This window comes from Tupaia chinensis, unplaced genomic scaffold, assembly GCF_000334495.1.
Source record: "Tupaia chinensis unplaced genomic scaffold, TupChi_1.0 Scaffold000012_1, whole genome shotgun sequence".
Classification (NCBI taxonomy): Eukaryota; Metazoa; Chordata; class Mammalia; order Scandentia; family Tupaiidae; genus Tupaia; species Tupaia belangeri.
The window spans coordinates 902,549-928,553 of NW_006159442.1; the positions used below are offsets into that span (position 1 = coordinate 902,549).

The following is a 26,005-nucleotide window of genomic DNA, read 5'->3' on the forward strand; positions in this document are numbered from 1 at the left end:
GCAGCAATGGAGGACTCTTCTCTTTTTTGTTATTTTTGTATTTATTTTTAAATTGTATCAGTTTTTGAGCCATTGTTTATAGTATTTTTTAAAATGTTGATGTCTATTTGTTTTTTTACTAACATAGAAATAGAATTAACATTTTCTTTGTATTCTGTAGTTTTCTTTAATTCACTTATTAGTTTTAGGAAAATTTTTACTAGTTCCTCTGAATTTTCTGTGCAGATTATCATTTTATTTTTGAATAGGATATATTACTCAGTGTTCTCCAAAGAGGCAGAACAAATAAAATATATATATGAGAGGGGCCTTATTAGGCAAGTTGTTTCACACAGTTTTGGAGACTGAGGAGTCTCACACAATAGGCTGGCTGTAAGGTGGAGACCCAGAGAAGCTTGTGGAATGTGTCAGTCTATGTCCAATAGCCTCAGAACAAGGAAAGCGGATGGTGTAATCATCAATCTGAGACCAAAGGCCTAAGAACTCTAGAGCTGCTGGTGCAGATCCGTAAGTCCAAAGGCTAGAAAATCTGTAGTTCTTATGTTCAAGGGCAAGCAAAGAAGTAGTCCAACTTCAGGAGAAAGAATGAATTAATCTTACTTCTGTCTTTTTGTTCTACCTGGGCCTCCAGGTGATTAGATGAAGGCTCCACGCTGAAGGTAGATCTCTCTAGTCAGTCTGCTTACACACAAGCTCTAGAATCACCCTCAATGACACTTGTGGAAATAATGCTATACCAGCTATCCAGGTATCCCTTAATGCCATCAAGTTAACCCTACAATGAACTCTCACATAGCGACAACTTGCATCATCTTTTCCGTGGTGTATGTCTTTCATTACCTTTTCTTGCTTTGTTGCAACTTCTGGAAGTCTCGGTGTCACATATTAACTAAGAGTGGTAAATGTGGACATCATTACTTTGTTCCTATTCAAAGGCTAAAAGTATTCAGACTTTCACCATTAAGAATAATGTTCGTATTACTGTGCTATGCAGATGTGTTAAAGTATTTATGAAGAGGAAATTTCTGAACTAAGCCAAGTAATATAGGGGATACATATTTGTGTAACTTATTTTTTACTTATATTTTCATGGGAGGGGTTGAAGCAGTAAGCCTCATCTGATGGAAAAGAGGAATAATTTGCTATGTATGTTTGAATTGACAGATTTGTAAAATCTTTTTAAAAATAAAGCTAGACTTTATATTGAAAAAAAAAGAATAATGTTCATTGTAGGTGTTTAGTAGATGCTTTTGATGAAGTGAAGAATATTCCCTCTTTGTTTTTCTTAGTTTTGTTTGTTTTTTGTTTGTTTTGTTTGTTTTTGTTTTTGTTTTTTAGATTTTTCCCCATGTGTATGTGTGCTCACTAGAGAGAGAGAGAGAGGGAAAGTGAGAAATCACTCCTTCGGGGAGATGGCCACACCACAATCCTGTCTCTTCTCTCAGGATTTTGGGAACACATGCACTCAAGCCTGGAGTGTTTTTCAAGCCACTGGGCTTGGGAATGGAACTGTGAAGTCAGCCTTGTGGAATCCAGCACTTTAACCACTACCCCACCTGCTGGTGCTAGATTTTTTTAAAATCATGAATGGTTATTGAATTTTGTTAGGTGATTTTTATGATCACATGATTTTTTTTCTTCTTTAGTCTTAATATTTTGGATTACATTGCTTTTTCAAAAGCTGAAACAGATTTCCACTCCCAGAGTAAATTCTGTTTAGTTATGGTAAATAATTCCTTTTATAGGTTCTGCTTAACTCACTTATTTGTTTTAGGAAATTTTTTTATTGGTTCCTCTGAATTTTGAATTCTGAGTTCTGTTTGCTTACATTTTATTAATGAATTTTGAGACTATGCTTAGGAGAAATATTGATCTGTTGAATTCTTTTCTTTCATTCTTTACATTTTACTTTTTTTTTACCAAGGACTTTATGACCCTTACTTAATTTGGAAGGAATTGATTTCAGCATAGATTCTTGGTCTTTCAACCTCTTGGTCTTTCTTTTGCAATATATGTGTTTCTCCTAAAGCTCTGTCTCAAAATATTAAACGGCCTCAGTTGAATAGTTCCCTGGCATAGCACAGGTACTCCATGAATAGTATGATAGCATTTATACTCAGAATTGTGTGATTCCAGGATTTTTTCATGTTTCTTCTGTTATACCTCCCATCCTGCTTCCAGAAATGCAGTCCCTGGAAGAACTTGGTGCTATAAGGATATGGGGGGTTGGAATTAGAATGCTTACATCTCAACCCTGGCTTCCGACTTAAGTAGCTTTTGTTATCTTGCACAATTAATCTCGCTTCTTAAATGAGATAAATGTAAATAGATTGTAAATGTCTTATTACACAAATCACATTCACGGTTTGTTTTCACTGAATTTCTTCTTAATTTTATAAGAAGGGAAAAATACTAATAGTAATGACTGTTATTATCAAAACCTTTCCTTAATATCTTTTCCCTGTTTTTCTTACCATTTTCAAAATTACCATGTGTTAATAAGCAAGGAAAAAGACTGAGCTATTTCAATTTATATTTTGATTTAATTATATGAAATATTGATCTTTGATTTTAGGATTTGAGCAATGTTTCTATTTACAAATGTGGCATTTACCTTCTCCTCTTGTGATTATTTTACTGATGGCCATCTTTAATTATGTAATTAACAATATCAGTTTTCTCATAAATCCCCTCTTTAATGGTAAAGTTTATCTCCTACTAAATATGCAACAATAAAAATGTTTCTGTAGGGTCAGCAGGTGGCATGGTGGTTAAGGCAGTTGAATCCCACCTGGCCAACTGTGGGGTTTGAGTCCTGGGCCTGGAGACTTGAAAGTCACACTGGGCATGTGTGCTTGTCTGCCCGAGACACTGAGAGGAGAACAGAAAAGGGATTTTGGTGTGGTCATCCCCACTAGGGGGTGATTTTTCACTTCCCCTCTCTGTCTGTTTCTCTCCAGTGAGCACACATGTGTTATGGCAAGGATCTCTTTAAAAAATGCTTCTGTAGGGGCCGGCAGGTGGTATGGTGGTTAAGGGTGCTGGACTCCCACATGGCCAAATGCGGTTCAAGTCCCAAACCTAATGGCTTGCTTTCTCTCTCTCTCTCTCTCTCTCTCTCTCTCTCTTTCTCTCACTCTCTCACTCTGACCCTCTCTGGTCAAATTAAAATAAAAAATAAAGTTAAATAATTATTTAAAAAAATGCTTCTGTAAAAGGATGGTTTTACCATTTTTCATTCATCATGGATTATTCTTTGGCATTTTTTTAAAGAACAACTATAAATAAATCACTGAAATAAAATAAATACACAAGAAAGATATATATTTGGGTAGGTCCTCTATAGTCAGTTATTGGAGTACTTATTAAGAAAATTTCATTAGAAAGTTCAACTCCTAAAGTAACATATAATGGTGAGATTTTTAAAAATATACCATGATATGGGACCAGCAGATGGCATAATGGTTTCATCACTGGACTCATGTAGTTGATTGTGGTTTAAGTCCTGGGCCCCGTGACTTCAAACTCTTGCTGGGTTCATGTGCATGCATGCCCAAAATCCTGAGAGGAGAATGAAGAAGGAATTGTGGCAAGGCCATCCTCCGGGGAGTGATTTCTCACTTTCTGTCTCTGATTCTGTCTCTCTCTCTCTCTGGCAAGCACACATGCCCTATAGCAAAAATCTCTCAAAGACAAAACAAATACCATGATATAGCAGTACCTATTTGTAACCAAAGAAAAATGTCAATACACCCAAATATCCATTGCCAAATTATAAATAAAGTGGGAGCTGCAAATTAATAACAAAATATTTCACCAAAATGAAAAGATAGTTTGATAAGAAAGAGACATTTTTATAAACTGGCATATTCTCCGGTGATTTACAGGATGGAAACTTCTGGCCTCTGGTCTTTTTCACCTGTCTGCTTTCAGTTCAGTTCTTTCAGCGTGATAATAATACGGCCTCATCTTTAATTCCTTCAGAGAGGAAAATGTTATACTATTTTTAGGAACTGCATTTCTGGTCTCTCATTTAGATCCAGGGCATAAATTCTTCTTTTGTCATAATTCTTCCTCCCAACCTCCAGGCTACAAACAATCTAATATTAAAGATAAATAAACTTTTAAAATAGTACATCACTTTCTAGTTTTTTTTCCCCCCCTCCTCTTTGAATATGTCTAAGTCAGATAATGTAACTATAGCAAAAACATTGAAAGCAATCAGATAAAAATGCAATTTATGAACCAGCCAGTAGAGTGGTGGTTGGAATGCTGGATTCCCACATAGCTGACTGTGGTTTGAGTCCCGGACCCTGTGGCTTGAAAATTAGGCTGGGTACATATGCATGCATGCACCAAATCCCAAGAAGAGAATGAAGGAGAAGGGATTGCAGTGTGTCCATATAGCCAGAAGGCCGATTTCTCATTTTCCCTCTCACTGTCTCTCTCTCTCGCTCTTCCCTCTTGTGAGCTCACATTCCTGATGGCAAACACCTTAAAAAAAAGTAATTTACTTCTACATCCTGTTTCTGTTTTTTTTGTTGTTGTTGTTTTGTTTTTTTTCCCCAGATCTTGGTTAAAAGTGAATAAGGTTTTAGGACCAGCAGTTAGCATAACGCCTATGTCGCTGAACTCCCATGTAGTCAACCGTGGTTCGAGTCCCAGACCCGGTGGCTTAAACTCACGCTGGGTGCGTGTGCAGGCATGCCCAAGATCCCAAGAGGAGAATGAAGGAGAAGGGATTGAGTCTTGGCCATCCCCTCTGGGGGATGATCTCTCACTTTCTATCTCTCTGTCTGGCTCTGTCTTTCTGGCAAGCGCACGTGCCCTATAGCAAAAACCTCTCCAAAAAAAAAAAATAATAAAGTAAATAAGGTATATACCCATATACATGTACTCACATTAGTAAATAGAACACACATTGAATGTTTTGTTCCTTGATTTGTTTCTTGTCCTAATTTCAGTGAATCTATTGTTTTTGTTTTAAATATGTATATGTATTTGTATCCAGTAAATTAACACCTTTCCTTTCCTGTTTTTAAATGAAGCCTTATAATTCCTATTTGTTTTAGCTGGAGTCACAGCAGAAGCCATGCAGACTATCACCACTGCCCCAGACGCCTCGGGGCCAGAAGCCAAAGTCCAGGAGGAAGAGCATGACCTTGTCGATGATGACATCACTGCTGGTAAGCATGAATATCTTCAACATAATCTGGATGGAGATTTGTTCAATACTACGGGATGTTTTTAGGTCATTTATGGTGAGACTAAGTATTTTGATGGAAAAGATGGAAACTCGTATTGATGGTATATGTAGTTTTATGAGACTCTTCATTGTTCTTTTTGATCTTGAATGAAATGGAGCTGTTTATTTGGTTCAGGTTTGTTCATTGCCACTGTAACAATGACCTGCTCTTGATTTTTCTGGAAACCTTTTAATTCAGAAGCTGGGATCATTACTAGAGCCTTGAGACATGTAGAAGAATACATACGCCCGTTAGGTTATGAAAGTTCTTCAATTTTATGGCAAACTAAAGAATAATGAAGTTGTATTATTGAATAGCAATGCATATATAAATGTAGACTACCTAAGGAAGCTTACAGACACTGTACCTAAATTATAGGAACAAGTGCTGCTTTTTAAAGTTATTTTCATGTTTGGATATTAAACATTCTTGTCTGGGTTATCTATCACCTAACCAGGCATATAGTACATTTTTAGAAACCTACACATGATAGGTGGTCTTTTCACAGAGTTAAGCCAGTTTCAATGATTGGATCTCTAGGTGCATTCAGATCAATTTCTTTGAATGCGCAGAGGATTAAGAACAACCTGATATATTGGTACTAAGAATGATAAACTTTGTGTTTGATGCAGATACTTAAAATTTTAAATATGGCTATAAAGTCTGTAATTATTATCAAGCAACAAATATTTACTTAACAATAATGGATTATTTAAAAAGAAACATAGTCAGAAAACACTAGAATGTTTTCAACAAAAAGGTAGGTCTCTATAAGCCAAATGATGTAAAGTGATTGAATGTTTAAAAAAAATTAAGAATAACAAAAAAATCAAATCAAGGCTATATATGCACACACACACACAAAATTAAAGGTAGGTTTTGTCTGTTTATTTGTTTGAAAGCTCTATGTGACAGGTTGTTTAATGTTACCACCTAAATCCCTTTAACTTGGTTCCACTGGGAAGAAGTTGAGGGGTCCTAATATTCTCCCTTGAAAATTTACGAAGTCTGTATTTAAAAACCTACAGCCTGGGTTAGCAGGTGGCATGATGAATAAGGTACTAGATTCCCACATTGATGACTGCAGTTCGAGTCCCAGACCTGGCAGCTTGTTTTCTCACTTTCCTTCTCTCTCTTTGTCTCTCTCTGGTGAGTGTGCGTGTCCTATAACAAAACAACAACAAAAGATATAGCTTTGTGCTACTGTTGCAAATCGGTGTTGCCTAAGTAGGGAAGCATCTGGTTTTCAATAAAGATGATGGTGATGTTTACTTGTTTCTTTTAATTTTTCTTAATGTGAAAGTTCATTGATGAAAAATATAACTGAATTAAATATAAATGATTTCAGAAACTTCCAAATGACTTCTGAAATCATCTAATGCTTTGCAATTACAGAATTTATTTCAGTAGCTACTAAAGGAAATCTGTTTCACTTGCAGATCTTTTATAACTAAGTTTTGTTTTTCAGTTCTTGTTTATTTCAGTTTTTCATGGGTTTTTACCTTGTTTCAGATTTATTTTGTTGCATTTTAATTCCCTTATGATGTAAAATTTAAAGACCTTCTAATCTATGTTTAATTCACAATAAGAAGTGTTTGCCTTTTTCATAGTAGAATAACTCAGTAGTCTAGAATAAAAGCTGAATTTTTGAGCAGTCAGGTAAGCATTATTAAATCAGTAAATTGAAATTTTGAATTATATACTGCCAAAATCATGAGATAGCATTAAAGCTAGCATAAAACTGTGTTTTTATTTTATTGTTAAAATCAAAAAGCTTAAAAATGCAAATCTGGTTTAGAGAGTCAATTAATGCGCTTGCACTGTATTTTAATCTGTAAGAAGTTTGGTTAAACGAATGTGAGAATAGCTTTTATTGGTTGATTTATTCATTTTATGCCACGAGTACTAGAGGCAAGAATGTTCAATATCTAGAGAATTTAAATAACTAAAAAAAAAAGCCTTTCTTAACATGTTGTCAAAGCAACTAGCATGCTGCAGTCTGTAGATCGTTCAGGTTACCTTTAGATTGTGTGACTTGATTAAGCTGTGGTATAGATTTTTGTGAGGGTTTAGAAGAAAATCATATTTCTTTTTATTGACTAGAATCCTATATAAATTGCGTTATGAAAAATATGGTAGATGCATTGAGAGAAACCTGTTTCAAGCACAATAATCTCATTTTGGGGTAACCAGCTTTGTAGAATACCAGTACTGCAAAAGGAAAAGCTGGCCAGCTTGCAACATTTACTTTGAAAAATATTATTTTTAAAAATTTCTTTAACGAAATTTTTCTAAGACTATCCCTTCATGAAATCATATCATGACAGAGAGTTGCCTGTATTTTGAGTGAATTCTTACTTGGAAACTATAGTTAGGCTAATATGTATCATGTTAATTTTATTTTCAGAGTAATCTGGGATGTTTTAGAAACATATTGACCAAGATAACAATTAAAATAAGTATAATTTAGCGCTTCTGTTAATGACAGAATAATCATTTCTGAAACTTTTCTGAGTGAGAATGAATGAGGTATAAATGTTGACTTGTGACCTTGAATCAGAGCCTCGTAGGCTTTAGTAGTATTTGCCTTATAAAAGTAAAGAAGCAAGGATAAAGCATCGTTAAGGGTTGGCCGGAGTCAATGGAAACTAATTACATTTATTTGAAATGAAGAGTCTTAACTGGCAGAGAACAGCTGGAAAAGTTGGGAGGAAAAAAAAAATTGGGTCTTGATTGAGACAATTTATGTGTTCACCTTGTCATTTAGAAAATATGCTGCAGCTTCTTTCTATATTTCTCTTTTTAAAGCTAATGCCTATTGATCAGCTCTATAAAGTAATGCTGATGTGCCTTGGCCAACACACACTCTCGGTTTTATTATACTTTGTATTCTATCTTAAGGCTCCTCAGATTTCCTTTTAACCATGTTTGAAATTGTGTATTATAGCTATATTAGACGTTTTGTTAGATTAATATTGTGTGGTGTACAGAAATATTAAAAACTATTCTACATTTTTTATATTGTGTTGTATAAATGGAAAATGTATTTTTTTCAATGTAGTTGCTTTAGGTTTTTCAATATTCTATAATTAAAAAATATTTTTGACTATTAATAATAGTGTTTTCTTTAAAGTAATGACAGTAGCTTGAAGATTGTTTCTAGATTATGGATCTTTTTAGTCACAAGAATATTATTCTATACCTGTATCTTTCCTTCATTAAGTATAGTTTATTTTTAGTATTATAACTTAAATGTTAGATAGATATAATATATAACCAATATTTATAAAGTGTGTTTTTATTTTCATTATGATGGTGATAATAGGTCATGCTTATATTAACAAATTAAATCTCACCAAAAACCAACATACACAGAAAAAAATTTTAAATGAATCATCTCATTTAAGGTGGACCATTTGTGTAACTTAGTTAATTTTTCTTTATGTGGCTTTCATTGTGGTAAAGGATGGCATTCTCACTGAGAATGAAGCCATGCATCCTTAATCTTCCCCTAACTCTGGCTAAATAGAATTTTGGAAGGGTTTCATTCACAAACCTGCAGGAGTCCATTTATAGAGGTCACTATATATATACATACACACACACACACACACACATACATCTATTTTATTTCTAAAGAAGTTTTTGCTTTAAGGCACATGAGCTGGCCGGGGAGAGAGAGAGAGAGAGAGAGAGAAAGAAAGAGAAACACAGAGAGAATGAGAGGGAAAGCGAGAGATCACCCCCTGGGGGGGATGGCTATGCTGCAGTTCCCGGAATCTTGGACATGCACGCATCTACACCTGACATGAGTTTGAAACCACTAGTCTAGGACTCGAACTGTAGTCGGCCATTTGGGAGTCCAGCAACTTAACAACTATGCCATCTACTGGCCTCCAAGAAGTCACTATTTTCTTCTGAAGGTCATATTTCAGTGTTTTGCCTCTTGTTCAATATAGCAAGGACATAGCCTGATCATATATAATAGAGATAAAGGGTCAAGAGTCACTGCCGTTGTCCAGAGGGGCAGCTTGACATCAGATTAGCAGCACAGGTTTAACTATTTAGAAGAAAAACAACAATGGTCCATGAATCTGAATGTATATATTAACTATACTTGTTTACTTTCTGATGTATTTTTTTGTAAAATTGCAATTAGCTACATTTTAGACCATTTTCTCTGTTACTGATTAATAGGTACACAAGATACATGCATTTCTTCTTAAACATTATTTATTTAATTTAATTTGTTATTACTATTATTTTTAATTTGCTATAGGGCACATGTACTCACCAGAGAGCGAAAGAGAGAAAGCAAGCTGCCAGATCCGGGACTCAGACTGTAGTTAGCCAGGTGGGAGGCCTGCGCCTTACCCACCGTGATTTAGTGTTGACAGAGCCTCTGTGTGCTTGTTTCCCTTCCTGCCCACACAAGTTGCTTTCCACTGATGTATGTTTTAAATCTTGGCAGTTGTGTATTTTACCAATTTGGAGTTTTAGATAGTGGACTATTTCAGCAGCATATATACTAAAGTTTTAAATTTCTGAGAGAACAGCCATTTTTATGATAAATTGATATATTGCTTTTTATAATCATGCCCTTTTTCTGACTCATAGAATTTAAGGGTTGTTCATTTTTAGAGATGGGGCCATTAATACTACTTTATCTAATCCTCTCATTTTATGCTCAAGTTCATATCATTTTTTAAAAAAGAGCTTATATGTTTATACTCAGTGCCTCAAAATATGTTATTTGAACTTTCAAGTAGAATAATAGCATGAATGAACATGAAAAGATCTAGCAATGATTACAAATAATATTATAAGGTAATTGTGAGACTGGGGCAGGAGAATCGCAACACGACGAGGCTTATCAAAAATAACTTCCTTGGGCCAGCAGGTGGCAAGGTGGATCTCACATGGCCAACTCCAGACTCAGCAGTTTGCAGATCATACCAGGCACGTGTGTGTATGCCCAAAATCTTGAGAGAAGACTGGAGGAGAAATGATTATGGCATGGCCATCCCTCCCCACTCTGCCTTAGGAGTGATTTCTCACATTCCCTCTTTCTCATGCAAGTCTGTCTCTCTGGTAATGCGTGCACTGCATAGCAAAAACAAAAACAAAAACAAAACAAAAAGAACGTCTCTGTCTCTCTTTCTCTTCTCTCCATCTTCTCTCACATAAAGGAAAATCCGTAATATTATATGTATTATTATTGGGTCTTCGAGAAAATCATGATACATTTTTGCATAAAAAAAAAAACATAGAAAACAGGGCCAACAAGTGGTGTGGTGGTTAAGGGCGCTGGACTCCAACATGGCCGACTGTGGTTTGAATCCCAGACCTGGCGGCTTGCTTTCTCACTTTCCCCCTCTCTCTCTCTCTCTCTGTCTCTTTCTCTCTCACTCATTCACTCACTGTGTCCTCTCTGGTCAAGTTAAAATAAATAAATAAATAAAGTTAAATAAAATAATTCTTTAAAAAAACATAGAAAAATATGTCATGACTTTCCCAGCGACATAATATCACTAGCATGCAGTAATTGTCTTCGTGCTCATTCAGTCATTCATTTGATAAATATTTTTCAAGTACTCCTCTGCCAGACATTTTAGGATATACCATTGAATAAAGTAGACAACAGTATTTGTCCCTGTGGAGCTTACGTTCTAGTGGCAGGAAGCAGATGGTAATAATAACAAGTATCTGTACACTGTGTTAGAGGATTAAAATGCTAGAGAATGAAGGGAAAAAATGAGAAGAGTCAAAGAAATTAAAAGTAATAATAATGACGACTTTCTGCATACTGAGTGCTTTACACTTAACTCTTTTTTTTAGAGGTTTCTGCTATAAGGTGCATGTGCTCTCCAGAAAGACAGAGAGACAGAAAGTGAGAAATTACTGCCCAGGGGCAATAGCCACACCACAGTCCCTTCTCCTCAATTCTCCTCTCAGTTTCTTGGGCATGCACACCCACACGCCCTGCATGAATTTAAGCCACCAGGTCTGGGACTTGAACCACCGTTGACTACATGGGAGTCCAGCGACATAGCCATTACGCCAATTACTGGTCCCATATTCTTATGAAATTGCTTTGAAGTAGATACTGATATTTCTCCCAATATATTAGATCATCTGGAAAGTCATGACGTAGTTTTCTGTTTTCCTAGGCAAAAAATGCATCATGACTTTCCCAGTAAATGAGCTCATGAGGAATGAGTATGAGGAAACAAATTCAGAGAAGTACCTCTTGTTTTTGGGTTTTTCCATCTGGCACGTGATATTGCCAGAGAGAGACAGAGAGAAGGAAAGTAAGAAATCAATCCCCAGGAGGGATGGCCATGCTACACCGCCCTCTCCTCCACTTTTGCCTAAGGATTCTGGGGATAACATGTACATGCTTTCAGCATGATAGACAAGCTGCCTGGTCCAAGACTCAAACCGTGGTTGGCCATGTGGGAATCCAGTGCCTTAACCACCATGCCACCTGCTGGCCCCCAAAAGTAACTTTTATAGAGGCATATAACCGGGCGTAAGGAAACTCATGATGCATTTTTTGCATAGAAAAATCCGTCATGACTTTCCTGATGACCTGATACTTACCTGATAACAGATCTGTACTCAAAATGAATCCTACCTGATGCCAAAGTTTATGTGTAGTTTTAAGAACTACCTTGCACTGCCTCACATTCTCACACAAACTTGTTTAAACTTTGGGAAAATTCCATTGTTTTTTTAAATGTGAGATGATGTCACAGTCTACCTTTATCACTTATGATTCAGGTAACTACATTGCAGCTATCTAATCTCATTATTAAAATGCAAACTCATTTCTCCAGATTTAAACCAAGAAACCAGGAGATGATCTTCTTAAGTAAAAAAAAAAATCCTCCCGTATTCATTCTTTAATTTTCAGACATTATTTAGGACTACTGTCATATAAGAATAAACAATCTTTTATTTTTACATACATGTAAAATGAAATGTTCATTGTTCTGACTAGTTTTCTGAAGTTATCCATATAAAACTGACCCCTTAATGTAGTTTCCACCAAAGTCAACATCTGTAGGTTATATTTTGTAAGAATTATTTAATTTTATTAATCTTATTATTATTTAATTTCTATAGGGCATGTGTGCTCACCAGAGAGAGACAGAGAGTGAGAAAGAGAAAGGGAAAATGAGAAAATGAGCTGCCAGGTCTGGGATACAAACTGTAGTCAGCCATATCTGAGTCCAGCGCCTTAGCCACCACACCACCTGCTGGTATAGGTTATTAAGATAGTGGCCTAGTCTTGGTAGCATGTGTTGGACTCTGACAGCCCATGAGAGTTCCAGGTTCAATTCCTGACCCTCCCTAAAAGATCCAGGCACTGGTCCTAGCTATAAGGGAGGCTGAGCCACAAGGATTGCGACATGGCCAGACCTTGTTTAAGAAAACAAAGCAACACATACACACGCGCACACTGTACACGCACACACATGCACACACACACACACACACTCTCACAAGGTAGCGCTGCAAAGGACAGCCACAAGGATTGCGACATGGCCAGACCTTGTTTAAGAAAACAAAGCAACACATACACACGCGCACACTGTACACGCACACACATGCACACACACACACACTCTCATACACACACTCTCACAAGGTAGCGCTACAAAGGACATCTACTCTGAGATGGAATATTGATTTGTGCATTTTACTACTTACTAAAGACCCTATTTATAAGATGTTCATACATTTGTTGTGACTGAAAGCTCGGAAATTTAACCTGTTAAAATACAAATAAGCTTCAAGGGACAAAATACTAGGCATTATGTATTCAGAAATCAGAAGTACTTTTCTAGTGAACATCAGAGGCTTGGTTGGTAATTAGTAAATAGGAATAAGACTTCTAACTCTACCGTTGCATTTCTCATTCTTTAACTTAACAGTCTACATGTTAGTATTAGCTCTGTGGATTTTAAATCACGTGGCTAAATTGTTCTCACAACCTTTGCACTTGACTCAGAACATTAGCTATCACAGAATATCTTGAGTTTTTGTTTTGTTTTGTTTTCTCTATGTATGTTAGGTTGTTTGGAGAGTCATGATGTAATTTTCTGTGCAAAAGTGCATCATGACTTTTCCTACACCCAATATATGCGCACGTGTTTTAACTTAATAATTTTTGCCTGAGGGTACATAGTCCTGTCAGAGAAAGAGAGAGAGGGAGAAGAGAAAACACCTCCCCTCAAAGGCAATGGTCACACTAAAATCTATTCTCCATCTTTCCCTCTTTTCAGGATTTTGGCCCTCCGTGCACATGGGCCTGGCATGTTTCCCATGCCTCCAGGTTTCTGTGGTTGTCCACGTGCAATCCAGCTGCCTTAACCGTCAGACAACCTAGCCAGCCCCAGTTTACTGTATCAAAGCTCTTGGGTAATTGTAAAGGACTGAAGCTGTGGTTTATTTACCATGTAGTTTTCAAGGAAATAAATTTTGAGAAAAATGAAAAGTGTGGATTTCATAGTTTTGTGAGTGAAACATGTCATTTCAAGTAATTTACCTTCCTATATGAGGGTACTTCCAAAAGTTCATGGATAGATAGATAAAGTAAAAGCTTATTTTGGTACCTAAAATTTTGAAATCCATGCTTTTTTTTTTTTGGTTTTTTGTGTTTTTTTTTTTTTTCCTTTTTACACATTTCCCATGAGCTTTTTGAAGATCTTTTGTACTTTTTCTTTTTTTTTTAACCTGGGGAAAGAAATTGTAAATTAAAATATTCCTTTCTCATTTACTACTTATGCTTTTCTTTAGTTGTATTTTGATAGGATAAATAGAATCTTTCTAAATACAGGTTGCACATTCGTAATTCCAAAATCCAGTTTCCAAAATGCTCCAAAATCTAAAGCTTCCTGAGCAACAAGTAAAAAATTCCACACCTGACCTTATGTGACAGGTTGTAAAGTGTTGTAATACAAAATATTATGTAAAATTATGTTTAGCCTACATGATAAGGTGTGTATGATACAGCAGTTCATTTCTTGTTTTAACTCAGGTCCCATTCCCAAGAAATCTTATTAGGTATATGCAAATATTCCAAAATATGAAAAATCCAGAATCTTAAACATTCCTGGTCCCAAGCATTTTAGATAAGGTATACTCAACCTGTATAGACTTGCAAGTTTTACACATAAATAGTAAAATATAGTAAAAGTGATCCTGTATAAAACTGAAATTCATTTTCTTTGCTCGCATTTTCTCTCTGGGTGACTTAATTTTTCTGTTCTTTGATTTTAACTACTACTTACAAACCCATATCTCCAACTTAGGCTTCTCTTCTAAGTATCAGATTCATGTCTTCCTTCTGCCAGAATATCTCATGAATACATAAATAGCAAGTGTAGAATGACCTCCTATTTCCCCCTAAAATGCATCACCTTATTTATTTTTTTAGAGAGAATTTTGCTATATGGAGTGTGTGCTTGCCATAAAGACAGTAAAAGAGAGACAGAAAACAAGAAATCACCCCACAAGGGGGATGGCCACATCTCAGTCCTTTCTACTCTATTCTACTCTTGGGATCTTGGGCACGCATGCACACTCACCTGGCATGAGTTTTAAGCTGCCAGATCTGAGACTCAAACTGCAGTTTACTATGAGAGTCTAGGGACATTACCATTAGGCCATCTGCTGGTTTCAACCTTTTATATTTATACTGCAGTTAAAGGCATCGCTAATGGTACCATAAATCACCCAACATTCCAAATTAGAAAGGAATAATCCCGGCTTTTCCACTTTCCAACAATGTCCTCATGTAGTTGGTACCAGTTCTTGTAAAATGTGCCTCTTGGGACCAGCAGATGGTGTAATGGTTACGTTGCTGGACCGATCGCGGCTTGAGTCCCAGATCCGGCAGCTTGAAACTCATGCTGGGTACATGTGCATGCATGCCCAAAATCCCAAGATGAGACTGGAAGAGAAGGGATTATGGCGTGACCATCCCCCTGAGGGGTGATTGCTTGCTTTCCTTCTCTCTGGCGAGCGCATGCAACCTATAGCAAACATCTTTCTAAAAAATGAAAAAGTATCTCTTAAATATCTCTCAGTGATCTCTCTCCCTCTCTCTCTCGCTCGCTCTCTCTCTCGTTTCCACAGTGACTATCTAGGTCCAGGTAATTTTTTTTTTTTTTTGGATTGTTGTTATAGTCTCCTACAATGATTTCCTTGTCTCTATTGTCTTTCCCCTATCCAGTTCATGTCTTCCTTTACTCTGAATTTCAGAAGCCACTTCATCACCCTTCACCCTTATTAACTGCTGCTCAATGGCTTTCCATTGATTATAACACAAAATCCAAACACCTTAGCAAGTGACCGAGGGCCCTTCAAGGACCAATTCCTAAATGGCTTCACGAGCTGCTATAGCAGTACTTTGTGTCTCCAGAGTCCCCTGCCATTTCGTGATTCAAGCTTTGCCTGAGCCCCTCCATCTGGCTGGTATGCTCTCAACTCTTTCATGCACTGGGGGAAATTCTGAGTTCCCTTCAGATTCAGCTTGAGCATCATCACCATCTTTGTGGAACCCTCTGACTTCCCACCTTTGAAAAATCTCCCAGTTCATTATATGCACTTCTGCTCTTACAGAATAATACTATGTAGTAATAATAGTATCTGTCATATTGTTAAGTGATCATTTCACCTGTCCTCTATCAGTTACATGTGGACACGTGACTTTTACCTTTTGTATCCCTAGCACTAGCACAATGCCCTGGCACATAGCATTCAATAAATGTTTATTGATTAAATTATTGAATTAATGAATGTGTAACATTACTCATATTTCACATCGTACTCCCTTATATACTACATATTTACTGATATGTATTTATTACCTATGTATACTTTCTATATTTGGTATGTATCTCCTTAACTGTTACCTCCCTTCTTGATGGGTATTTACTGGCTTTAAAAAGTGTTTGTAAGGGCTAGCAGGTGTCATAGTGGTTAAGGCCCTAGACACAGTTCAAGTCCCAGACCCAGCAGCTTGAAAATTATTCTGGGTGTGTGTGCATGTGTTCCTAAAATTCCAGATGGACAATGGAAGAGAAGGGACTATGGCATGGCCATCCCTTCTGAGCGGTGATTTCTTACTTTCTCTTTCACCATCTCACTCTGTCTCTCTCCAATGAGTGTACATGTCCTATGGCAAAAACCTTAAAAAAAAAAAGGCAAAAAAAAAAAAAGCGTAACAGCTTAGTGAAGGAACACAAGCTTATTTTCAGATAAACTGCCTTTTGATATTGTGAAGATGAGACTTAGAACAGATCTAAGAACATAAGTAATTACTGAATTAGTCTCTTTTGATTCCCATTTAAAAGTTTGTCCTTTTCTCTTGGAAAATAAAATGGCTTCAAAATTAGTAAAAGGATGTGAATAATACAGGATTTAAATGAAAATATAGGGAAAAGATTACTGGAACAAATGTGTCTTGTACCTTAAATCTTAGAAGGCGGGATGTGCTATTTTGGGTTGCACAAGCAGAGACGGAGATTCTCAGAACTTTCATGGGGTTCCCTTTCTGTGGTCTGCATCGGCCCCTGTAGGTTTGGTAGGGAGTAGAGATATATTTATGGGTGACATTCCTAGTCTCTTGTAAGTCTGAATCCATGTTTGGTTGCTATCTCTTAGTCTCACTTACTTCCTTTTGAGCTTGTCTTTCTCATTGCCTTGTAGCTATAAAACATCATTCCTGGCTGGGCTCTGTCAATGAAAGCCAAAAGTGTCTTGTGGTCTTCCTGGAGCTAGAGATGGCAGGGCAGGGCAGCCATTGTCCAATGTTAGTATTTGTGACCAAGAATGTGTTTGTGTATTTAAATGAATTAAATATTATAAAGTGGTAGAGATGATTATAGTTAGCACCAAATCTTAAATAATGATATTTTCCGGTGAGAGCCCTTTTACGTTTTACATTTTCGTAAGCAGATTGGGAAATAAGTAGTAATTAACACCATCTTAGCAAACTCATCTAAAAGAATACATTTAAATAAAACTATAAAAAAAATCTATGACAGAAAAAAGAGGCAAACATTTTTATTATAGCATTTCATTTTCTTTTCATGTGGTATTGAAACTCCTATTTTAAATTTTACTATCGTTTAACTTTGTCTATAACACAGGAAAATACTTTAAGTGTGAAGAAAATATTTTCTGTTTTCTTGAATGATAAACACAGATATTCAGTATATGAAGATAATTTTATATATCTTTAGATAAATTAGAATTTCTATTTTATATTCATATGAAACCACACACGTAAATATACCAGCACATACGCAGTTCTAGATCACAAAGGCTTAAGGTTTGATTTTCACATTTTATATTTTATATTCCTTTTGTTAAATTTAGACTGAATGGGAAAGAGCAGAGATGGTTGGGTCAGAATGTAGGAGCTGCAGTTAACGGGCGGGGGTGGGGCTCCCCTGTGAGTGAATAACCTTCAGGATGAACTGAAAGTTTGGCCCTTTGTGAGCTATGTGATAATACCTCACGGATAAGAATGGATTGCAGGAGATTGCGGCGCACTATTATATGTCTGTATATTACATGAATTGCCCTTATAATTGATATCAAACCCATATGACCAAAAGTTGTAATTCACAGAAGTAATGACAACAATGTCTCATAATTCACAGACTTTATGTCATACCTGTGAATGATTACTTTTACTGTGCAAACCATGTTAAAGGGGAAAAACAGGTTTTAAAATGGATGTTGGGTTATGAAGAGTCCTTCTTCCTGATATTTAATAGTCACTTTAAATACAAAAACAAAAAAGGTAATTAAATTTGTTAGCATCATTGAATTTGCCCAGTGATTTCTTGGATTTAAATCTTTATGCTAAGCATAAAGACATTTACTCTTTTTTTTATGTTTTTCTTTATTCGTGATAAATGTTTGCATGAGAGAGAGAGAAGGGAAGAAGCCCCCATGGTCTGCCTGTGCTGTGACCCCTTAGACCACGGGTCCCGGGCACTCAGTGCATGTCTGCGCATTTCCGGGCTGGAGTCTTGAACGATGGCCCCTATGTGAGCTCCTGTTTCTCTCCCTCTCTCTCTTTTGAATATTGAGATCCTGTTTCTCTTGACTAGTGTTTTATTGTTGTACCATGGAGCTAGCTGAGCTTTTACTCTGAGTTCGAATTTTAAAATCACAAATGGAAGGTAACATTTAATATTTGAAGTGAAGATTATCTTGAACCTTACTGTGCTTTCTCGTCATGTGATATACTAGAAAGAGAATTCCTCACTCACAGGTAGAATAAAAATCAAGAGGAAAGCTTTCTCACCTTTTTGGAAAAAAAAAAATGTAAATGGCTATATATCCTAAATGAAGGCAGATGAATTAAAGGAATAAACCTAAAGGGCTCAGGCAATCTAAATCAGCTACGCTCTCTGCTTGCTCTTTATGTATATGTGTTTATCATTGTGGTTAATACCACTTAAATGAAGTATAAAGCATAGTCAATTTTATTCAACAAATTATTAGTGAGCACCTTATATTTCCTGTGAGCATGTTTCTGTGAAGTATTTAATAAAGTGAGCCTTGAGTTAGAAGCTAATGATCTAGTTTTAGGTATAGGTATATAAGACATTCCCGAACGCACATGCACACATGACATATGTGTGCATTTTATAGACTTACTTTTCCTTTTTTGTGGGGGGGAGAGGGAGAGGTTTTTGCTATAGGGCACGTATGCTCACTAGAAAGACAGAGAGACAGAAAACAAAAAATCACCCCCCAAGGGGGATTAGCCACACCGCAATCCCTTCTCCTCCATGGATCTTGGGCACGCACACACGCACCTGGCCATGAGTTTAAGCCACCGGGTCCAGGACTCAAATGGCAGTCAACTACATGGGAACCCAGCAACATAACCATTACACCAACTGCTGGTCTCTGCATTTTATAGATTTTCAATAGGAGAATTCAGAGCACTGGGGCTTAGTTAAGAGTAAGAGTTATGGGGATCGGCAGTTAGCGTAATGGCTATGTAGCTGGACTCCCACGTAGTCAACCGCGGTTCGAGTCCTGGATCCGGTAGCTTAAACTCATGCTGGGCACATGTGCGTGTGTGCCAAGGATCCTGAGAGGAGAATGGAGGAGAAGGGATTGCGGCGTGACCATCCCCCCTGGGGAGGTGATTTCCTGCTTTCTGTCTCTCTGTCTCTCTCTGTCTGTCTGGCGAGCGCACGCTCCCTATAGCAAAGACCTCTCCAAAAAAAAAGAACATCATTCTGAATGTATTGGCTACATGCCTAATGTACTAAATTCCAGTTCCATGGTTTTGCTTTTTTATTTCAACATATATTTCTGAATACCTGCTAGGCGTTATGCACTTAGCAGATGCTGAATATAGACTGGAGTTTCTTCTCTTAAAGAGCAAGATTAATGACTGCTGAAAAAAATCTTACTTGAAGAACTTCTGGTTTTGGAGTTTTAATAAACTCATGCTGCCATCATATAAAACTTACATTTCATGTGTATGTCTACAAGTCAATTGATAGATTTCATAAAAATGAAAAAATAAAATGAAATATAAAGTTTTTCCAGCAAATCAACTGGTTAGAAAGCTAGTGTACAATGGTAAATGTATAATTATACTATTTTGAAATTAATACATTGTGACCTGGGCTCTTGAAGTCCATTGTCTGTGTTCAAATCTCAGCTCCTCTCTTTGTTCTTTGTGTGGTTGTGTATGAGTTTCTTTGCCAAGCCTCAGTATTCTTACCTAACCTATGACAATAATCACACTGCTGTGAGGATTAGCAGAGGTGATACATGTAATCTTAGCATAACTGGCACGTAGTAAGTAATCAATAAATAGTTTGTGCCTCTTCCCTCCTGTTCCCCAAATTCCCATCATAATACTTGAACAATTTGCTTTAGTAAATAGAATAAATGACTTCTAACTTAAAAATCATTTATATATCAGTTTTCTAGGTGAATTGATGGCATTTATTCTAGGTAGTTTGAATATTCCTCTCAAAGATATAAATTTGTTAAACAAATTTCTACTTTACGGGTAAATAAGCTTTACCTGAACTTCTATCCAGATTTTCAGACATTTCCAAAAGTTGTATTGTGAAATGTTGCTAAATTATTACATTTTCTTAAAAGATTTATATTGGGGAGGCCAGCAGGTGGCATGGTGGTTAAGGCAGGCACTGGATTCCCATATGGCCGACTGTAGTTCACATCCCAGACCTGGTGGCTTGTTTTCTACTTTCTCTCTCTAGTGAGTGCATGTGGCCTGTAGCAAACAAAATAATAATAACTAATAATAGATAAAATTAAATAAATATTTTTAAGAACATTTATATTGGCTTCTATAAAATGCATATACTATCTGAGTTTAATCTAGCCAAAAATGGTGAATTATTTGATGAAATAGAAATGACAGTCTTAAAAAAGAAAGTAAGCTAAGGAAGAGTTAATTTGCATGTTAATACCTAAGTTCAGTCAATAGTGGCCAGGAAGAAGAGGAAGGAGATGGTAAAGAAAAGATTTCTGAATATTCTGATGTGGCCCTTTTTTGAGAGTCACTGTTAAACTCAGGAAAACATGCTTAAAAACATCAGAGAGGGACCAGCAGTTAGCGTAATGGCTATGTCACTGGACTCCCACGTAGTAGATCGTGGTTCGCGTCCCGGACCTGGTGGCTTAAAACTTAACACCGGGCACGTTTGTGTGCGCGTGCCCAAGATCCCAAGAGGAGAATGGAGGAGAAGGAATTGCGGCCTGGCCATCCCCCCTGGGGGGTGATTTCTTGCTTTCTGTCTCTCTGTCTCTCTCTGTCTGTCTGGTGAGCGCATGTGCCCTATAGCAAAAAAAAGTTCTCCAAAACAAACAAACAAAAAACATCAGAGACAAGATGGACATGGAGAAAGATACCTCAAAAGACAATAAAACCTGAAGGATAGAATATATTGGTACATGCCATGAGGAGAGTGCTACTCTGCAGACTGAGGCCATGTGGGAAGCCAAGGTTGGATTGCTGGCCTAACCCTAACACTGGGTAAGGTGGGCACTCCTGTAGCCCCAGCAATGGGAAACTGAGGTAGGAGGATTGCAAGCTTGAGGCCAGCCTGCGCAATACAGGAAGACATTGAAGGGCCTGGCTGTACTGGCCTGCACCTGCCGTCTCAGCTACCAGGACCCTGACTTAAAAGAAAAAGAAAAAGAAAAAGAAAAAGAAAAAGAAAAAGAAAAAGGAAGAGAATAGAAAAGAAAAGAAAAGAAAAGGGGGGAATCCTCACACTGTCATTAATAGTCTTGCCTAGAAAGAAAAAGGGGAAGCATTTCATGTAGGTCTCAAATTTGTGAAGAATTATTTCTTGTTAGCTCACCTTTTAGAAGGTAAGTTCGGCACCAGCAGATGGTATAGTGGTTATGTTGCTGGACTTCCACTTAGTCACCTGCAGTTTGAGTCCCAGACCCAGTGGCTTAACACTGATGCTGGGTGCATGTGCATGTGTGCCTTAAATCCCACAAGAAGAAGAAAGGAGAAGGAGTTGTAGTGCGACTATCTCCCCCAGCAGGTGATTTCTCGCTTCCTGTCTTTCTACCTCTCCAGTAAGTACCCACCCTGCAGCAAAAATCTCTCTTAAAAAAAAAAAAAAAGGGTAGGTTCAAAATTAGAACAACATATACTATATCAAAATTCCAATTAAGTGTGAGAATAAAATGTAGGCATTTTCAGGAATGCAAGAATAAAGTACATCCTATGCTCTTTTCTCAGGAATTGGTGGAGGATATGTCCCATCTCAATGTAAGGGACTAAACCATGAAAGAGGATGCTGAGAGCCAGGGATTCAGGTAAACTAGCTTATGAAACCTGGCTCACTCTGGGGTGTTTGCGAGCCCGTTCCTAGCCAGCATTTGCTAGGAATGTAAAGGAGCAAAAGAGTAAAGGAACACATAGCCAAAGGTGATAGTGAAAGATGACGGAAATAATGTCATCAAGTCCAAGCCACAATAAGCTGGAAGTGAGCAGGTGTGTGTTTCTTTTCCCTCTCATCTTTCTATCTATTCTTCCTAGATCTAGTTTAAACAAGAGGAACACAAAGAAGAGAAATACAAGATAGTATAGGATGGAAAGAGTAAAAAAAAAAAAATGCTCAATTGATGTATGAGTGATCATAAAGTCTTTTTTAAAGAGTTATGATCTCGTAAACTGCATCTCTCTTTATTTGCTGCAGTGATAATAGAATGACTCTGCTTAATTTTGTAAACCAAAATGTGGAAAAGAAAAAAAAAATCTGTAAGTGGACAAAGGTCTTTGTTTTTAAAAACTGGGAAAACTGGATCCTAAATAACTCTAAACTGGTTAGAGTACTGCCTGAATATGCCAAAAATCTGTGGTGGATTATGAAATATGATTTAGGGCACTTAGAAAAACAAAAACAATCTGTACAGGTGCCCTGCACACTTGAATTTTATCATGGTGTTTCAGTTATGTTGACTTTGTTACCATCCATCACCTAAAATAATTTTGATGTTTTGATGTATGCAATTCATCATAAAATGGCATTTATACTCTTCTGTGGGTTTTCACTACATACAGCACACAATGAAATGGGTCCTTCCATTGTTTGTAGAAAGCTATGCTTCATGGGGAATTTAGATTTTTTAAAAAAATTTGGTTTGACATTACTCGTACAAGCATCATTGCTAATGCCTTCCCCATTACTTTCTCACCCTGAATTTATCAACTGATTTAAGATTAGAGAAAAGGATTTCTGCGAAACAGGAAGAGGACTATAAAGAAAATCCCAACAATACAACTTGATTCAATAAACAAACATGTCACAACTATAATCGCTCTACAGAGTTAACTCCAAATCATCTCGGGATACCATATCATGGATCTTTGGTACTTGTGATACTGTGATGTCTGACATTATACACACACGTACACATTATATATATATATATATATGGGAGATTTTGCACATACTGGTAAGCAAATGATCTTTCAGAGGGCCTAGCTTGCTGTCTCAGTACACCTTTTGATATTAAATGTCAGAAAGTGATATTCACTCTGTAGTTCAATGGTATGTCTGAGAGATGACTGTCCCTCCATGATCCTCTGTGTAGCCAGACTGAAAAAACTTTGTACATGGACAGGATTTGGAGTCCTTGTAGGGTTCATGATGTACTGGCTGATCACATTTGAACTTGAAGGAATTAGCCAGGCAAAAAGGGTGGTGGTGGAAGGAGACTTTCCAAGTGGAACTCAAGATTTGAGAGGAAGTGACAGCAAGAAGGGTTGTGGCCATTTGAGGACATGTATAAAGCAAGGGTGAGGTCAGAACTAATGAGATCATGTGGAAGAGGTGTCTGGTTCTTTATCCTTATTCAGGGACAACCAGCAAACATTGAAGAGTTTTAAGCTAGATAAGAGCATAAACTGATTTGCAATTAGTCAAAACACTCTGATTATAGGTGCTAAATATTTTGAGGGGCAGTGTTAGGGAAAGTGGGGATACACAGTATCCAGGTGCCAGCTGATGAGGGCCTGAACCAAGATACTGCACTGCAGCTGAGTAGATGAATATACAAAATAACAGAGAACTAGGTTAATACTCCAAACTGCTTTTGTTAGAGTAACACTTGTTTACATTTATTTATAACCTTCTGACTTAAAGTCTTCTAGGTTTATAATTAAAATAAGCTAATTGGTACCTAATATTAAATAAAATATTCTAGTAAAATGAATATTTACATTTTAAATATCAATTAAAATAAAGTTATGATGCCAAATAGGTAGTTTATTATGAGTTGAATGTGTGAATATTAGTATGATTCATGTGCTATATAAAATTCTGACCCCATAGACTAGTGGTTAAGGGAGCCAAATCCCACATGGCTAACTGCAGTTTGAATCCTATCCCTAGCTACTTGGAAAAAAAAAAAAAAAAAAAAAGCCCTGAATACTTTTGTGTGCATCCCCTAAATCCCAAAAGGATGGAGAAATAAAGGAAGGATTGAAAAGGATTGAAGCATGACTGTGGCCCATTGAGGGGCACTCTCTTCTGTCTCTGTCTTTCTCTCTCTCTCTCGTGAGTGCATGTGCCTTCTGGTAATTAAACAAAATAATAATGATAAAATTATTTTATTTACTCCCCTTTTGCTGTTTAGTATCTTATAGTCATAAAGACTCATTCATAATTTAGTATCTGGATTCTAGATTCTAAACCCATCTTTTGCCCATTGCAAGGAATTCGTTATACCACGTAATTGATTGTAAAGATCACCTTTGCTTGTTCACTTTATTCATTTTTCTACTGCTATATAATAAATCAACAAGAATGCTGTATATTAAAATACCCATATTCATTACTCTCTGTTCACATGGTTATCTTCTGCTCTAGATTGTACAGGGCTACAATCAAGGTGTTGGCCAGGGCTAAGTCTCATGTGACGCTTGAGGTCGTTCAATTTCCCATGCTTATTGGAAGAATCTGGTTCCTTGGAGTTGTAGGATTGAGGTTCCTAGCTCCTAAAGACCACACACAGTTCCCTGCCATGTGGACTTCTCCATAGGCATGTCCTATCATTGCAGCACAAGAGTCCCCTAGTGGGTTCTAGCAAGTTACAATCTTAAATAATACTGAAATTGAATCATGGAGGGCTATACAAAGTAACCTTAGTATGAGAACGCAATCCCACCACTTTGCTATATCCTATTCGTTTAGAAGCAAGTCTCAAATCCTGCCCTCACTCAAGGCAATGGGATGGCATAAGGTTGTCACTCATTGGGGGATCACTTTAGAACACTTCCACCACACAAACCAATGCAGCTGTGAAACTCACTAGTTGCATGATTATTCTTTCAGTTTTGTGTGTGTGAGAGAGGGAGGGAAGGAGAGATTTCCCTCCATGTCTTCTTGTGTGTGTACTCACTCTGATTTTTGTCAGTTGTTTTCCTTAGAATTTGACACCCCAAACTGACCTTTCTACCACTAGCAGGCCAGTACAAGTATTTTAATACTATTTTCTATAAACTGGCTACTATAATTCTAAAATTAAATTGATTAAAATCTTTAGAAGACACCCCACATTTTTGACTGCTAGTAAATGTGAATTCACCAAACCTGGCAGTTTTTTCATAAAGGGCTGTCTATTTACAGTTTAGAATCAAAACCTGATACTTTTCTGGATTTGGATTTTGTTGGTTTCAGTCCACCATCTAGGCTAGGGATCTTTTCTCTGCCAGCTAGTATATTAGTTATTTCTCTCATCTCTTTGTCCTCCGTGAATACGATGAACAAGCCATCTGTGTTATCTGTGTTAACTAGTTCTTTGCGGACCAGGCCCCAGAGAGACTCCTATAGCACGTGAGCAAGGAGTTACTTCCCCTACTCACCAGCCCTGACATCACCAGTCTCTGTGCATCTGGGCTTTCCATTTACTACAGAGCAACCCTTTCAAAGTATCACCCAACTCACATTTCTCCATCTTGTTCATAATCATGCTCCCAGTTTTCTTCAGATGACTTACTGACCTCAGACTATGTTGTATTCTCAGAAATCATACTTTTAAGATAATATGTTTTACATTTGTGTAGTATTGTGTCTAAAATGAAAGCATATAAGGGGATTTTAAGTCATTCTTGAAATGCATTGAGTTGCAGTAATACTGAAGATGTGCAGTTGTTAAAATAGCAATCGGCAGTAGTAATCTTACTCAGGATAGTCAGGGACCACCTG

General features: G+C 37.0%; 1 protein-coding gene across 5 annotated transcripts in view; it reads left to right on the forward strand.

Annotated features, from left to right (window-relative positions):
- Nucleotides 1-26,005, forward strand: part of WDR7 (WD repeat domain 7) — a 409,927-nt gene that overhangs the window by 168,365 nt on the left and 215,557 nt on the right. For all 5 annotated transcript variants that reach the window (XM_006139909.3, XM_006139908.3, XM_027767915.1 and 2 more), the window contains one exon: nt 5,073-5,186. In XM_006139909.3, the coding sequence (XP_006139971.1) occupies nt 5,073-5,186 (114 nt within the window). The remainder of the gene's footprint in view (nt 1-5,072; nt 5,187-26,005) is intronic.